Genomic DNA, 17,892 nt, shown 5'->3' with positions numbered 1-17,892 from the left:
GATGAAAATGGCCAGCATAAGGGTCTGTGACATCTAATAAATTCTAAAAATGTGAAGGAAAAGTTAATGAAGTAAAATTACTTAAATAATATCAATGAAGTATAAATGAAATGATGGATACTTGCTGATTTGTGTACCTTTTGGTGTTTAATCAACCCTTATACTTAACTTTTTAAACTGTAAGTTTTTGTTAAGGAGATATATACAAGCAAGAAAGCAGAAGAGAAATGCAAGATTCTTCAGCAAAATACAAAGACATGATGGACTTGCTTAATTATATACCCCCATTATACCATTATACCACAGTTATTTTAAAAATTTGAAACAAAACACGATTTCCGAGGACTTAATCACTCCTATTGATGGCGAAAATTAAATTGAACTGATGTATTTTCATATAAATTACTTATACTTACATAATGATTCAAAATAAACCAATTATTTTTGTATTTTATGAATATTAAAATAAAAAATACCTATATCAAACCTTTATATTAAATATGTTGATGGTATGAATTATTATTATATATGTAATTTATTCAACAATTTTAGTAAATCACTGCCCTTTCAAAACATCACTTCAGTAAAATACGTCGGACAAAATTAATATATGTCAGTCATTTTTCTAAACTATTTATTTTGAAAGTGGCTTAAGTCACTTTACCGTAATGAAAAATGGTGATTTTTTAATGTTTGTACGAAATTATTTATACTGAGAAAAATATCAGCATCATGAGATAACAAATACAAGTAAATCTTCTTGAAAGTTAGCATCCATATTTTTAAACGTGTTAAAACGCAAACCCTTAAATATCTCGACTTAAAAACAAAGTGACTTATGCCAATTTCAAAATAAACGGCTCAGTTATGGTTTAGATTGGATATGTATTAAGGAGCGTTTATTGTCCAAATTATTTTGGATTTTTGGGACTGGTTACCGTTAAGGTTGAAAAGTTTCTTATTTGTCACTATAGCGATTATTGAAGTGAACTACAGGAATAGAGGTTCTTATTGGGACTTATTTGTTCAATATGACGAGTAGAATAAGCTCCCTAAGTAGCGGTCTACATTTAATTTACAGCCTGTATTATATATGTCAATGTAGGCTTGTTCGAATACAGTACGTAATGAAAAATATGAGGAAAAAAAGTCATAACTTATATTTCCCGTAACTAAACATGTCAAGTTTTATTACAGTTATGTAAATAATAACCATGTTTATTATGGCCTCTGACAACTCAGAACATGGAGTTCCCGCGCTCACAAATAATCCTTAACTTTACCTGTAAAATAAAGATAATTATTCTCGATGCTAAGGTACATACAAGACACAATAATACACACACCTTACCACACATGTACATAGTCATATATTCATAAGTCCCCCGCTAGTCTTATTTATACTACGTCTCCAAACTGTAGTCATAATTTTTATTACAATAAGACATCTGATGTTCGTGACATGGTTAATATCTTGGGTATATATAGTTGTCTGAAAACGTAATATGACCATGAAACCGGTCATAAAAATGAAGGGTTAGGTTTTATACTTTTATTAGGAACCACCATGTGATTATTACTTTTTTCACAAAATGAAACACAACCGCATGACATTTGATTACTTTTCGTAATAATACAACTATAAATTATAGTATTAGTCACACAAAGGTTATTATGAATATGAATACGGGTTGTGATAAATGTTCGTGTAAAAATCAACATTAATTTTATTAATAATAAGAAAGGGAATAATTGGAAGGATACACGCTATTATAATAAATGTTTATTGCTTGTTTTACATAACGCTTTTTTTTATTTTTTAGTCTTTATTATTTACTTTAAGTACATACATTATGAAAAAAAAGAGTAGACAACAAAATATCAAATATAAAGACAGCACCATGGTATAACCGTCGGTGGAGTCGTTAAATACATTGAATCATTAAGGAAATAAAATTAAAGAAAATAATTACTTCTGGAACAAAACTAAAAAATCTCTGAACATTAAGACAAGGCAAATAAAAACAAACTCAAACAACAGTTTCCATTAACATAAATGAAAATAAAATAATATGAAAAAATAAAAATAATAATAATAATAATAATTATAACAATAAACATACGTAACAATTGTACAATAAACTGGGTAAAATCATGAAATCATTTTGGGGAAATACTGTTGTAGGCATCTTTGCAATACTTCTGAAACAACTTCCAAGCTTCACCATTCAGCAAAGCGATCATCCTCTCTCCGGAAAGCTGCGGCTTATTAAAATATTTCATCCCATAACGCTTTTAAAATTTAATTATATTTTATGGAAGTGTTTATTTATTTGAACAACCTAAATTAGGACAAGTTGTTTTGTTAGTTTTCTTAAGCGTCGCTTTTTCTGTTTTTTTACTTTCGTCAGCAAACTAGTGTTGGAATTTTCAAAATCTTCCTCCTTCATTGTGTACAATGTTTTGCAAAGAGGAATAGTGATTTTGAGGATGATAAAATCCTTTCAAGATTGTAGCTCCATTAAAGAAGAAAAACTAAAAAAAAAAGATAGACAGTACTTTTACGATACGTATCTGATCTGCAAATAATATCAGATATCCCCAACATCCTTCGGGTCTCATTTACTGATGAGTAGATCTCACGAAACCGATCTCGTTAAATAGGATAAAACTTGAAACATGTACAATCTCTCTCTCTTGGCTCACCTTTGTTCTGATGAAGAGATATGACTTACGAATATGTTCTGGCGACGCCTCTGCCAACATTTTGTATCGATTACTTGCATCGATCACTGTTAATTTATTTTTTCCTAATATGATCCGATATTTTGACGAACCACCTTTACGTTCCTAGTACTTTGGGAGCTTTAAAAAAGTAAAATGTTCCACAGGAATTCGCAATTGCGTTTTCAGTTATTAGTATTAGTGTAGAAAGGGTATTTTACTCCGCAGGTTCCTAAATTTGATAAAATTGTACTCTTCAGATCCATAGAAGTTTACTAATCCGTTGCTAATGTCAAATATAGCTGCACAATTATTTCTCATTACATTACTTCCGATCTAGTTGAAAAATGGGAAGTACTAGATAATAATAATAATAATAATAAGGGAAGGGATTAGCTGTGTGGTTAGCATATTGGACTCCCACGCGGAGGTCCCGGGTTCGAATCCAGCTGCTGACTCTTAGATTTTCTCTTTCTAGGAGCTTCTTATAGCTCACTGTCCGGTAACATAAATAACTAAAATATAGACTTTACAAATATAAAATAACTAAATAAATATTACTGGCCAAGAAAGCTAAAAGATATTGGTGTATTACAAATCAAATTCATACTTTTATATACGAGGGTTGGCTGAAAAGTAATGCACACATGCTATGAGAGGGGGAAAGAATTGTGTTATCAAGTTCGGACAGAAAGTATATTAAAGTACAATTCTTAGGCTTCACAATTATGTATTACTTTTCAATGTAGTCACTATTAACGCTAGTACATTTCTCCCAACGTGAAACAAGTTTTTTCATTCCGTCACTGAAGAATTCTTTTCACTTTTCTTGAATCCAGGAATTGACAGCTGCCTTCACCTCTTCGTCTGAGGAGTAGTGATTACCCTTGAGGTCTCTCTTGAGTAGAGGAAACAAATAAAAATCGCAGAGGGCAAGATCCGGGGAAGAAGTAGGGTGTGAAATTGGTTCAAACATCAGTTTTTCCAGAGCCTCTGCAGTTTCGCCGCGCGAGGTGTGAGGACGAGCGTTGTGATGTTGCAAGATTATTGGTGCCAAGCTGCCTCTAACACTGCAAACTCGACTTTGAAGGTTTCTTAGAGTCTGTACGTACCGAGAAGAATTTACCGTTGCCCCTGGATCCAGGAAAATCGGTCACATAAACTTGGTGAGCATCCCAATACACAGATATAAGAATTTTTTTTTTTTTTTTTTGCGGACGGTTGTGTTTTGACCATTTTCGGCCGAGTAGAAGACGCATGTAGATGTTCAGTGCTCTGTCTTTTCTCTTCTGGGTATCGTAATGATTGACCCATGATTCGTCCCCTGTCACAATATTCAAAAGAAAGTCTGATAACAGCACGCTGTTTATCTCGCAGTGACATAGCACCAGTACACGTGTCCATACTTCGGCGTCTAAAAATACACTGGCTGAACGCAGCGAGTTCAAACTGCGCATACGTAATAAGGGGAAATGTGACTACCAAATGCCAACTCTCGGGCTTTTTGAAGCTCTTCGTTCGCGCTCGGCAAGCATGTGTGCATTACTTTTCAGCCAACCCTCGTATTAAATACAGTTAAAAGCAATCTGTTCATTAAGCAATTATATAAGCTATTCATTAACAATTATTAATGAAGTGCTAAATGTATGCTAGTAGATCAATATTCTTAATTTATCTTAATAAATAAGTATATTCGTTATTAACAATTTTAATTTTTCTAATCGCTAGGTATATACAAACTGTAAATCAAACGCTAGATGCAACTGAAGTCCTGTTTTAATAACAAAACTCTATTATTTTATTTTATTTAAATAAATTTAAAGGAATCTTCTAATAAATACATAAATTATCTTTTTCGTATTAAAAGGTCAGTCTATGAGTCACAATGCGACGTTTAAGAATATCACTGCCCTTAAACTTATCTAGATTCATCCTTAATATCTGGCTAGTGCCAAAAACCTTGTACCATGGACTTCAGGAACCTGTGGTATTCAAGGAGATCAGCTCTGGTTGCATAGTCATTACCACTACCAGAACCATTAAATGCTCCTTTCCCAGATCTAAGAAATACACGTTTTAGTGTCTGGAATAATTTCTTCTTATTAAACATTTAGGCTGTCGACAGACCCTTCTCGTTCTGGAGATTTCTTTGTAATCCCTCTGGCTCTACTTCTAATTTAGAAGTAAAACCGTAACGCTGCAAGCTTACCAAGCTTTTTCTTGTCTTTTTTTGGTAGGTGTGTAAGCATTTTCATTTTACCCCTTAATAAATTTTAAAAAATATCAAAATTAAATTAAAATGAAGTATGTTCGGTTATATTTATACACCTTTCGTCATTTGTGTGTATCTCCAGCTAGTATAACTTCGTATTATTAGCCAGTACCAGTCAATATTATTAGCCTTCGGCATTATTTGGAATTGATGGAGCTTTTTCTGTTTGACGTTTTACTCTACCGCTTTTAATAACCCTGAAATGGATGTACAAGAAAATCTGCTTCGGGCAATTTGCTGCCTTCCCGTTGGTAGGATGCTTTCTCATACTGACCAGTCTGTAAATAAAGAGAATCTTATGGACGGACAGTGGAGTTAGGTCGACAAAACAAGTGAGGAGGAGTTAGGAGGAGATATAAAATAAGTATCTTTGTGTGGGTGTGTTTTAATAGTACACATGTTGTTGGGTGTTTGCGTAAGGGTGAAGACGTGGAAAGGATGTTCTAGTATTAGTCGTAAAGTTGGTAGGACTGGCCGGAGAAACTTGGCTTGGCTAGTATACCAGAATCCGAGAGCTCAGAATACCGACTCTCGCTGTCTACCATTGTTCTGTGTTAAAATAAAGATCGCAGTCTTGGACAGTAAAGCCTCTCGCTTCCACTTACAGCAAAAACCCAACTCCAGTGTTCTCTTCAACAGTTTCCACAACCCTCAAACCCCAATTACTCTTAGCCATTCTAAGGAAACATAGAGTACCGCTTCCATATTCTTGCACTACAGTACAACCAAACCCTTCTCGACTCTACAATCCCATCCTGAACTGGGTACTTCTCTTCTTAGTGTTTTTCTCTTCTCTTCTATATTTAACACTGACTGACCCGTTTTTATTACACTCCCTGAAACGTGTGGTGTTTAATTTTTCTTATTGCTGAACCCTTCAAAGTCTCATACCTCTCAGAGAACACTTTAAAATTCGAAATGCTTTTCCACAGACTAGGTATAAATAAAACATTGTCAGAACTTCATTGGCAGCAGTGTAATGGGTGTATCATTTATGGAGCGTTAAGCCATGTCATTTTCACTCTATTTTTATCTTAGTAATTAAACCCAAAAATACACTTCCAAGCCAATTGAGCTTAAGACAATAAAAGTGAAAAAGATAAGACTAAATCCTAGTTTCAAAGTTGGATATGAACAAATAAGAGATGAAAATTGACTAACTAATTGCACATTGAAGGATTTTTGTTTGTCAGAGTTAGATTAGATTAGATTAGACTAGGGCGGCCTCAAGGCCCACGCCACTGCGACCCCTTTAGATCTATTGTGGCTCCCCTCACTTTAAAGCTCACCCTCCTGACCTGTCCTTTTAGTCAGACTCTTAATGCTGGAGAGCGACTCCTGGATAAAGCTCACAGGCCTTGGTTTTTCCTCCCCGAGGAGTAACTCCTTAGCCACACGAGCCTCTCACACTGACACAACACGTGCAGTGCCGTTTCCTCCTCTTCCTAACAGAACCTACAAAGGCTATCATCTGCCAGGCCCATGCGATGCATGTGTATTCTGAGCCTGCAGTTGGCCAGTTAATAGGCCTACAATGATCCTTATAGCCCCCTCGGCCTTGTCGGATTAATTCTGCAGTCAGCAGTGTCTCAGGTGTCAGAGTTGGAGACTGATAATTTGTTTCACAGATAGTTCAACGTAGAAGCCATGGTTTAACAGGGAAAGTTGACCAGATCCAAGATGGACTTCAAAGTCAGGAGGCTCCATAAGCATGAGTTTAGTCAGCTATCAGTTGAAGAGAGTACAAAAGATTCTATACATAGTAATAGATTTACAATTATATAAAAATGATATAAACGCAACGATTAAATAAACAAACTTAAATAATCAGCCTAAAGCATGTCAAAATTAATTGATAAAACATGACTTAAAATCTCATGCTCTAAATATATAAAGCTAAAATACTCTAAAAAATGAAAATCTAAAATTAATTATTTTTGTATTCATATTGTATACTTTTCAACATCGATACCCTAAGAAATAAATATGCCCATAAGTTATAAAATTCCAAATTTTATGAATGAAAAAAAAATATTCTTTATACCCAAAAATAAGGCTACGGTACCTAAAAATACCCTCCAAACCATTTAACGACCTCGCCAAACATAAGGAACTACCGATAAATCGATGATTAAAACATTTTTAAAATACAAATCAAGATATCAAGTCATCAAAAATACATACATCGATTAATTTCAAATTTATCGATACAAAAAAGATTCTCCATTTTTCAATATCAGCTTTTTCGTTATCTTGACTATTTTACACAGAAAAGAGTAGTAAACTCATCTGGATCCCTGGATATTTAGGAATAGGGAGCAATGAAGAAGTTGATGAAGTTGTAAGTGAAGGGTTTTAGCATATCATTCTGTAAACCACCCAACGTTATGGTGACGTGATCACTGCAGAAGAGGAAAAGAGGCTATCGATTTTATATTTCATAAAGTAAATTTATCTGGTCACTTGATTATATCTGTTGGCACCATATAGATCGATGAAGTTCACTAAAACGAATGACTTATTTCCAGTAGAATGTACAAAATATAAAGTTGTATAAATTGGATACGATAAATAAGTGTACATGTGGATGAAAAAAGGAAGAATTGTATCCTTGGCAAAAAAAAGGCGGGTATAGCCTGCTCTTTGTATAACCAAACTAGATGGACTTGTTTATATTGGGGCAAGGACTAGGAAATAGCTGTGGGGTGACAATGTTATCGTTCACACAGACATTGCCACTGCCACCATTCTGAATGTAGAACAGTGTTTGGAAGTACTTTGGCTTTGAGACTATAAAGGGACAACTTTTCTTCTTCTTTTTTTTTATTTTTCTTAAAAAAAAAAGGTGCGAAGGTCGGGGGTGGATACAGAAGGCTTTTCCCTGTCAACACAGATGTCTAGGGCTTTCTTTTGACCACCTTGGTTTTTACAACCATCCGCTTCTCTAGGTTACTGCCTCATTTCCCTCACCACGCCATATCGGATGTTTGTATACACTGTACAAAGTCCAATCTGTCTTCCTATCACATTTCTACTCTCTCTTACCTCCTTTGTCCAATAGTTTCCAAGACTTTTCCTTCTGATCAGAGAATGTAGGAAATGAACTGTTGTTGAACGATGTACATCACCCGTTTCTGCTTTCTCTTTACTTTACTAGATATTTTTTTTACCAACAAGTGCTGTCAACCAACTACAAATGACCGGTAGCGTTTACAGTTTAAATAAAAATATCTGCCACACTCCATTATTAAAAGAGTGCTTTCTTTTCCACTCTGACTTCAGTATTGTTTCAGGATAGATTGCAAAAGTTTAGACGCTTTTCTTGTTTAAGGCATAAAAGTTGTTTAATTGCAAAACAAAACTAGAAAGGATTCTAGGTTAGCGAGGAATCGGTCAAATAAAAAACAAACGTCTTTTTGCCATCGTTTCGACAAATCGTTTTCTTCAGGGCCTGGATATTACAAATACAAAACAATTTACAAAGTCAGTAACATAGAAAAAACAGTAAAAATCAATAATACAAAAATGAACAGTAAAATACAATAAATTCTTCATTGCTAAGACTGACTTCTCCAGCTGAGTCTGCCTTCCTTTAACTGCGACTGCCCCACTCCGTCTGTCTCACGCCCAACTGCCGCTCATTGGCTGAGGAAAACACATACTGCCACCACCCCAACTGGGGCCGCCCTCCTCCAACTCTCTGTCTCACGCCAACTCCGTCTGTCTCACTCCCACCTGCCGCTCATTGGCTGAGGAAAACATTTACTGCCACCACCCCAACTGGGGCCGTCCTCCTCCAACTCCGTCTGTCTCACTCCCACCTGTCAATCACTGGCTGGGGAAAACACATACTGCCACCACCCCAACTGGGGCCGCTCCCTTAGCTGGCTTTTACACAGCGGTGGACCGTTACAGACTACGGTCACTAAACTCCTTGAACAATCTAGCCCTTTCTTCTCCGGCTCAGGTAGAGACCGGCCATTTGTTTACACAGTGGTGGCCTGTTACCGACTTTGGTCGCTCAACCCCTAGAACAATCTAAGCCTAATTATTGAAACTTACGTAATATCCAGGCCCTGAAGAAGACAATATATTTATCGAAACGTTGGCAAAAAGACGAGTTTGTTTATTTATTTGATCGATTTCTCGCCAATCTTGAATCCTTAGTTGAACGATTTACAGTCACGAAACCTATATACAGTGGATCTCGGTTATCCATCACCCTTTTATCCGTCTATTCCAATTAACCATCGTCACTGTCCTCAGTATTTAAAAATTTAAAAAAAAAACCCAAAAAATTATTTTAAAAAGAAAACTTTTTAAAAATTTATTTCAAGTGTACAGAAATTTTAAAGAGTCCTTTAACCTTAAAAAAAGAGTCCTTTTGTCTTAAAAAAAAATCTGGGGTTTACCCCATTTGATACGGTACACAAAAGCAAATACATTCAACGCAGAGTGTGAATATTTTCTTTTGAGATTTTTTCCTTTGTCTTTTAGGTACATACTCGTGTCCATCATTTGACAGTTTGTGGTTTTTTTTTCCTAAAAAGATCAACCACAAACAAAACCGCTCACAAAACCGATTAGATGTCGCAGACATTGTATTCATTAATTTTAATACACAATAGAATGAATTGAATTATGAAAGCTACCTGACCTTTAAGGCTTAAGCGTATAAACGTATAAAATATGTATACCAGTTAATACAAAGTTTTATACACGTTAAACAAAAGAATCTGGAAATTTTTCCTGTTTTTTCCCATTGTCCGTCTATTCGACTATCCGTCACGTGTCCGGTCTCGGTCATGACGGATAGTCGAGACTCCACTGTATTCACAAAACAAGAAACTTAGAAAACTTGTTGCACAAAAAATTATGTCTTGAATTTCTTTTGATAACAAAACAAAAATTCTTTTTAGTCAATTTGATAATCCAATAATAAAACACAATCAAGTTGGACAATACATATGTGATAAATAAAGTTTCCTACTCTATTTGACAGAACAAAAGCATTTATTATTGAGGCTCTAACCAGATTTGAAGTTCTACAGAGATGAAAGCCTCAAAGAGGCTTGTTAGCCTCCAGTCCTACCCACAGTATTCTATTTTCACCAGTTGGTGGTTACTAGCGTGTGGATTGTTATCGATATAAATAAAAGGACAAATTTCTATTGACAAATTTTTTGTTTTATTATTATCTACTGCTGCCTGTTTGAGGTCAAAATTGGATCAAATTCTTATTTTCACAGAAAAGATTGTTTTAGCCTTTATAAACAAGAAGATGCTACAGAGGTGGTAACAAGGAAGTTATTGAATGTCAACTGGCCATAGTTCTGTTGTGTTTCTTTCTTGAGCTAATTCAGCTAGACCTGCTCACATCTGTTAGCTGCTGGAAATTTTATAAGTATTTTGAGTATTGTACATGTTCCCTCAACTAAATATAAGCTTTAAGGACTGAATTCATTATACTTAAAATTCTTGAGGAACAATTTGGAATTCTGGTTGACCATTTTTTCAATTTTTAAAATCTACGTAGCATCTAAGCTTTATATTTACTATTATTGTACTTTATATGTACTGGGTGCCACGGTAGCCGAGTGGTTCGAGGCGAGACCTGTAAAGCTAATATATTGTGACGAAGTTGACCTGAGCCAGAGAAGAAAGGCCTAGATTGTTCTGGGAGTTGAGTGACCGAAGTCTATAACGGTCCACCACTGTGTAAACAAAAGGCCAGACTTTACCTGAGCCGGAGAAGAAAAGGCTAGATTGTTCTGGGAGTTTAGTGACCATAGCCTATAACGGTCCACCACTGTGTAAAAGCAAGCTAAGGAAGCGGCCCCAGTTGGGGTGGGGGCAGTGTGTGATTTCCCAGTCAGTGAGTCGCAGGTGGGAGTGAGACAGACGGAGTTGGAGTGGGGCAGTCGCAGTTGAAGTGAGGGAGACACAGTTGTAGCCAGTCAGTTTTGAGAGGCAGTTTGGAAGTGACAGTTTTGAGAGAGTCAGTGTTGCGGAGTGCTTTAGAGTTAGCCAATTGGGCAGTTAGTCAGTTAGTGAGTTGAGTAGAGCTTTGTTAGTGCAGCTGAGACTAGTGCAATTTCAGTGCAGTGCGGACCAGTGGTCAGTCGTGGAACAGTTTTGTGGAGTATTTACGTAGTGAGTAAGTAACAGTAAACTGTTGTGACTGCAGTAAATGGTAGATGTAATGAATTGCGATAGTTGCTAGTGAATGTTAATGTGTTAATAAATAAAATTACTACTTATAAGTTTAGCGAGTTTTATTTATTTATCCAACCCACATATTAATAACTAGTGGCAGTTACTAGTCGTAGTTAAAGTATTTAGTAAAAGGACAAAAACTTTACACAATATATTGTGGTACTGGGTTCGATTCCCGGTCTTAGGCCTTGCATTTTATTTAATGGTTAATAAAAGAAGTTAACAGTAAAGTGTGTTTGCTAGTCGCCCCCGTCCACAACACCTAATTGGTAGTTGGATGTAAAGCCTGCCTTAAAAAATAGGCTTTACTTTACTTACTTTATAGGAACTAGGCTTAATATCCTGTAGTATTGATACCATGTTGTGTGGTGGCACGTCAGAGAAAGACTGGTTATGATTATACTTACCACTCTTGTTATCATTATCACAAACAATTTTCTTGGGTAAATGTAAATAATAAATAAAAGGACCGATATATGTATCCATGGTACCTTGTATAACTCAAGTTCAGTAGTTAACTCAAGTTAACTTTCCAATAAGTTCCATACTTATAGAAACAATTGCGAAAATAAATGGAATGCAATGTCTTTGTTTTTAAGGTTGTTAAATTGAAGGCGTAGCTAAACCACCTTTTGTGTAAAATACCTTGTCGATTCACTGGGTCCATACATAATAAACGAATTCCTAAAATAATATTAAAAAAAAAACAAACAACTAGGTACTACTGAGTTTATTTTTTAACTATCTGCTTTAAGAAACTCTGTAATCATTAAAAGAACTGTAAAAATAAATCATTTACAAAAATTGACAGCTACTAAATTTACTTTTATTCACATTTATCGACCATGAATGTTGAAGTTGTTAGTATAATGTGAACATTATCTAGAATCAAATTACAGTGTTCGTTTGAAATTATAATATTTTTGACTGATAAGAAAAATTGTTGAATTTAAACAGAAATACATTATAACCCTTCGTTATTACATAAGTACTAGTTACTTTTTTTATCTCATCTTTCCATCATGATTTGTTATTCAATGGTTTAGACCAATGTTTATTTCTAGAATAGTTTTGTCGATTTGTTAGGACTGCATTTATATCAAGATTTCGGAAAATTTGCCATTGATCTGTTATATCTGATGTCACATTTCCTTCTGGTGCTTTTTTTTTTTTGAGCTATGAACCTTGAAGTTATGCTCTAGTAGTATATGTGTTGTTTGCGATTCCATCTGAGATAAAATTGCGCTTAAGCTTACAAAAACTTATCCACACATACTTAACACCTACTTACATGCCAATAAATTACTCGCATTCCACGTAAATACATTTACACTGTACTCATAATTTACTCATTAAAAATACACTTGAAAATCGGTTGGGATTGAATACCTGACATTCCACAATCCCTAAATCTCAAAGCCAATGTTTAATTAATATATGTTTAAGAAATATCAGACGGGGAATTGAAGTCTATTTTCAGTACATACAGGTGTTTACTTTACATGGCTGGTCTCAAGGCTGATTAGCCTATAGGTTATAAGAAATTTGAGGAATTTCCGACAATAACCTCTTGTTGAATATTATTGTGCCTAAAATGTGTTCCTGAGGAAGAAAAAGGCTTGAAAGCATTAGGAAATGAGCTATGTCATCCGAATGATTCAATAACAAAGATGACAATTTTAGAGTAAAATTTTGACCACTTTCTGTATAAATAAAGATTATAGATTTTTATAGAAGAATCTTTAAACTGCGCGATCAATTTGTGTATTATTGATTAGTGCTGCACGAGACCGAGACGAGGCGAGACTTTATGCAAATCTCGCCTCGGTCTCGTATGACAAGCGCCTCGTCTGAGGCAATCAAAATGAATAAAAAAATGGTTTGCTATTAATAATCTTTTCAAAAATTGTTATTATTTTAATTTATATATTGGTAATGAAAATGTGTGTAAAAGAAGACAACTACTTACACTTCAATGCATCATATATTACTATTACTGTTATATATCTTTATATAATTTCAAAAAGATGTTAAAAACGCGCCAAATGAAAGACCCAAATATCATATCTGCCTGCTATGACAGGTCGATTCGTGAAAAAAAACAAACAAACTTCCCGCAATCTAAAATATAAATCAAATAATATCAAAGATTAAAGTATTAGATTAATGAATAATGATAGTGAAATTTATGATATAACAAATTATGTAATTCGAAGTCAAATATAAGTAGTATTATTGAACATACGAGGTATGTTCAAAAAATAAGGTGAATTTTCAAATTTCGCGGGCTACGTACATTCGAATTTCGATTGTCTTTTTTTTTTATGTTGGTACACTTGTCTCGAACATATTTTCAAAGTTGTAGCTATATAGCATGTTTAGTTTGTATGTTAGAGGCATAAATAAGACAAGTGTTTTGCGAGTTCGGCGATTTTCTTCTGTCGAAAAAATGGATCAACGAATTTGCATCAAATTTTGTGTAAAAAATGGAATTAAGTGCTCAATAACAGTTGAAATGTTGAGAGGGGCGTACGGTGAGAGTACTCTGTGTCAAAAAAATGTTTACAAGTGGTACAAGCTTTTCACAGAAGGTCGAGAAGATGTGAATGACGACGCTCGCCCTGGACGCCCCAGCACATCAACAACCGATGAAAATGTTGAGAAGAATCGTCGAATCACAATTAGAGAAGTTGCTGAGGTTGTCGGCATATCGGTTGGCACATGTCCTGCAATTTTTTTCGGAAATTTTGGGCATGAAGCGTGTAGTAGCGAAGTTCGTTCCAAAATTGCTGAATTTTGATCAAAAAAACCGTCGCATGAGCATCGCTCAGGAATTGTTGAATGACATTATCATGTCTCAGCCACCGTATTCACCAGATTTGGCGCCCTGCGACTTTTTCCTGTTCCCATGATTGAAGAGACCCATGAAAGGACGGCGATTTGCGACGATTGAGGAGATAAAAACCGAATCGCTGAGAGAGCTCAAGGACATACCAAAAAGTGCATATCAGAACTGTTCCGAGGATTGGAAAAAACGCTGGCACATATGTATTATATCTGAGGGGGACTACTTTGAAGGAGACAAAATAAAAATCGATGAATAAATAAATATTTTTTAAGAAAAATGAAAATTCACCTTATTTTTTGAACACACCTCGTATATAATAAAATCGTATCTTTTAATAATTAATTTGGTACCCGTAATGATTATTTATTAATAAAGAACACAATTTTATAATTTTGTAGCTAAAAATAAATATTTGAAAAACCGAGACGAGACCTAGATTTGTCTCGATTCTCGTGCAGCATTATTATTGATGTGCTAAGATGAAGTTACGTTGTCACATTGCCAAAAAAAAATATTACAAAGCATTCTTTAAAATGCTAATTTTCAAAACATTTATCTGCAGTAAAGATTGTAGTACTTAAATGCTTTTTTATTGTTTCAGGGCCAGCATTTTGGGGCCTTATAAATCCAGAATGGAGTATGTGTACCAAAGGAAGGAGACAATCACCAGTCAATTTGGAACCAAATAAATTATTATTTGACCCAAATTTAAGGGTTCTACATATGGATAAACATAGGGTATGCTTTTATTATTATTATTATATCTTAAATTTACAGTATAACGCGATAGAACGAGGTTTTTGTACAGAAGGAACAAGCACTCTGTGGAAACAATCAAAAATCGAGATAAAAGTTTGGTGCCAAAATATCGACTCAGGATGTTTATATATACGAGGGTCGTTTGAAAAGTCCGTGCAAAAATAAAAAGTACTTAATTTTTTGGGGTAAACCTTTTTTATTTTTCAACATAGTCTCCTTTTAGGCTTATACACTTCGTCCAACGCTGCTCTAGTTTGTTGGTCCCTTCCGAATAATAGGATTTGTCCAAGTCTGAAAAATAGCCATTCGTTTCTGCAATCACCTCCTCGTTTGAATAAAATCTTTTTCCCACCACCCATTTCTTCATATTGGGGAACAAATAGTAGTCCGAGGGAGCCAAGTCTGGAGAATAGGGGGGATGTGAAACGAGTTGGAACCCTATTTCCATTAATTTTGCGACCACAACTGCTGAGGTGTGAGCTGGTGCGTTGTCGTGATGGAAAAAGACTTTTTTGTGGGCCAATCGTGGGCGTTTTTCTTGCAGCTCGGTTTTCAAACGGTCCAATAACGATGAATAATATGCACCTGTAATAGTTTTACCCTTTTCCAGATAGTCGATGAGGATTATTCCTTGCGAATCCTAAAAGACAGTCGCCATAATCTTTCCGGCCGAAGGAACGGTCTTCGCCTTTTTTGGCGCAGATTCCCCCTTGGTAACCCATTGTTTAGATTGTTCTTTGGTCTCAGGAGTGTAGTGATATATCCATGTTTCATCCACAGTGACGAAACGACGCTTAGAGTCCTGCGGATTTTTCTGGAACAGCTGCAAACCGTCCTTGCAACAACACTTCACACGATTTCGTTTTTGGTCAAGCGTGAGCAATCGCGGCACCCATCTTGCGGATAGCTTTGTCATGTCCAAATGTTGATGCAAAATATTATGTACCCGTTCATTCGAGATGCCCACAGCACTAGCAATCTCACGCACCTTCACTCTTCTGTCATCCATCACCATATCATGGATTTTATCAATGATTTCTGGAGTAGTAACCTCAACAGGGCGTCCAGAACGTTCAGCGTCACTTGTGCCCATATGGCCACTCCGAAAATTTTGAAACCACTTATAAACTGTTCTAATCGAAGGTGCAGAGTCACCATAATGTTTATCAAGCTTCTCTTTAGTCTCCTGAGGCGTTTTGCCTTTCATAAAGTAGTGTTTAATCAACACACGAAATTCTTTTTCGTCCATTTTTTGAAAATCACTCGACTTCCTCGATTCAAACGAATGCCAAACACAAAGAAATAGACCGATCTGGCTGAAACTTGGTGTGTGTTCTTCCAAGAGATGCTACTAACTAAACATAACCTCGATACGCGCCAGTGGTGCTATCTCTCTGACTTTGCACGGACTTTTCAAACGACCCTCGTATAGAGGAAAGCAATAAAATTGTCATCGACCTTTTGTTAGCATTGTAAGGCGGCTGAATGTGCAGCTTTTTTTAAAAAAATAAATTAGAAATCTTAAGCAACGTTGATTTTCGAAAGACACACAGTTTCCTTTGCTTGCAAAAAGTAATATTGTTTTTATTTTCGCTTACTTGCTGATAAGAAAAGTTATTGGGATATGTCACATTTAAACAACTCAAATTATCAATATTTATTTGAAAAACTTTTCTAGAATAATTCTAGCTTTTAAGGCAATCCTCGGCGAAAGCTTATGGTAGTCTTTCCTGTAAAAAAAAAAGTCATTCCAGGATAATTTAATGTTTTAATTTAGATTAAATAGTTTATTAACAAGCAATAACCTGGAACCTTGGGAATTGTAAGAGAAGTCTTGAACTATGATATTAGATTTTTTATTTGAAGCATCATAGCAGCGTATTCTAAAGTGTAAACTAACAAAAAAAATCCACCAAATCATTTTGAATGATCGAAAAGTGAAGTTGCGTGAGTTAGCTGACATCGTAAAGATATCAAAAGAACGTGTTGGTTTTATATTGCATGAGCATTTGACTATGAGAAAGCTCTGTACAAAGTGGGTGCCGCGTTTGCTCACAAGTCAATCAAAACAATGGTAAAACTACATGAATTGAACTTCGAATTGCTCCCACATACACTGTATTCGCCAGATTTGGCTCCCAGCGACTACTGGCTGTTCGCAGACCTATAAAAAAAAAAAATGCTCGCCGGTAAGAAATTTCGCTGGAATGAAGAGGTTATCGCTGAAACTGAGGCCCTCTTTTGAGCCAAAAGATAAATCGTTCTACAAAAGTGGTATTGAAATGTTAGAGCGGCGCTGGAATGATTGCGTTGTTCTTGATGGAAATTACGTTGATGAATAAAGCTAATTTTGAACAAAAAAAAAAAAACGTGTTTTCTTTGTTAGGCCCGGCACTTTGTTATACTTGCGCTCTGGTCAATATTGGTTTGTCAGATGAATCATTTTACTTAACACTTCTCACATATATTTCAATTTCAATATAATACGCTATTGATTTAGGAGAGAAAAAAGGGAATGACAAAGAAAGTTTAATAAATGACTAGAACTACTAATTTCTTGACACTTTTTTAAATAAAAATAGTAATAAAATTACCATAAAATAAATAAATAATAAGTAACAGAGGGGAATAAAAAAGGGCACTGGTCTAGTCTCAGTTGTTAGTGCAGGACTGGTGAGTAAAACGCGAACTATCGTGTTGAATTTGTTGTCCGTGTCATCATGAACTTCAACATGCAGTCCACTTTCTTTACACTTGCATTACACGTGAATCTTTCCATATTTTAATTATTTCCAAGTAATTTACACTTATGCATGTAAATGTAATACTTTATTATTATATGCTAAATTACTTTTCGGTCATTCTCAATAATTTGCGCAAAACAAAACAAATTCATTGATATTTAAAATTTAAAAATGGCTCTAAAATTTCTGGAGTAAGGTATAATGATGAGAGAACTACTGTAAGTAAAATGTATTATCAAGGTTAATGGAAAACTCGCAATTTTGTGTCTTTTTCGAGCTATTCACTATCACAAAATGGAAAAGTCTATAAAACTAGCAAAACAATTGCT

The 17,892-nt window shown here is 35.1% G+C and overlaps 1 protein-coding gene across 14 annotated transcripts in view; it reads left to right on the top strand.

The window, feature by feature from the left end:
* CARPB (Carbonic anhydrase-related protein B) overlaps positions 1–17,892 on the top strand; it is a 458,344-nt gene that overhangs the window by 283,906 nt on the left and 156,546 nt on the right. For all 14 annotated transcript variants that reach the window (XR_012462470.1, XM_074141636.1, XM_074141631.1 and 11 more), the window contains one exon: positions 14,662–14,798. Coding sequence is in view for 13 of the 14 variants with exons in the window: in XM_074141636.1 (XP_073997737.1) it covers positions 14,662–14,798 (137 nt within the window). In the remaining variant the exon portion in view is untranslated. The remainder of the gene's footprint in view (positions 1–14,661; positions 14,799–17,892) is intronic.

Source organism: Rhodnius prolixus, unplaced genomic scaffold (genome assembly GCF_049639745.1).
Source record: "Rhodnius prolixus isolate KJV_2025 unplaced genomic scaffold, Rpr scaffold_6, whole genome shotgun sequence".
Classification (NCBI taxonomy): domain Eukaryota; kingdom Metazoa; phylum Arthropoda; class Insecta; order Hemiptera; family Reduviidae; genus Rhodnius; species Rhodnius prolixus.
This window is presented reverse-complemented; position numbering and strand designations above follow the sequence as displayed.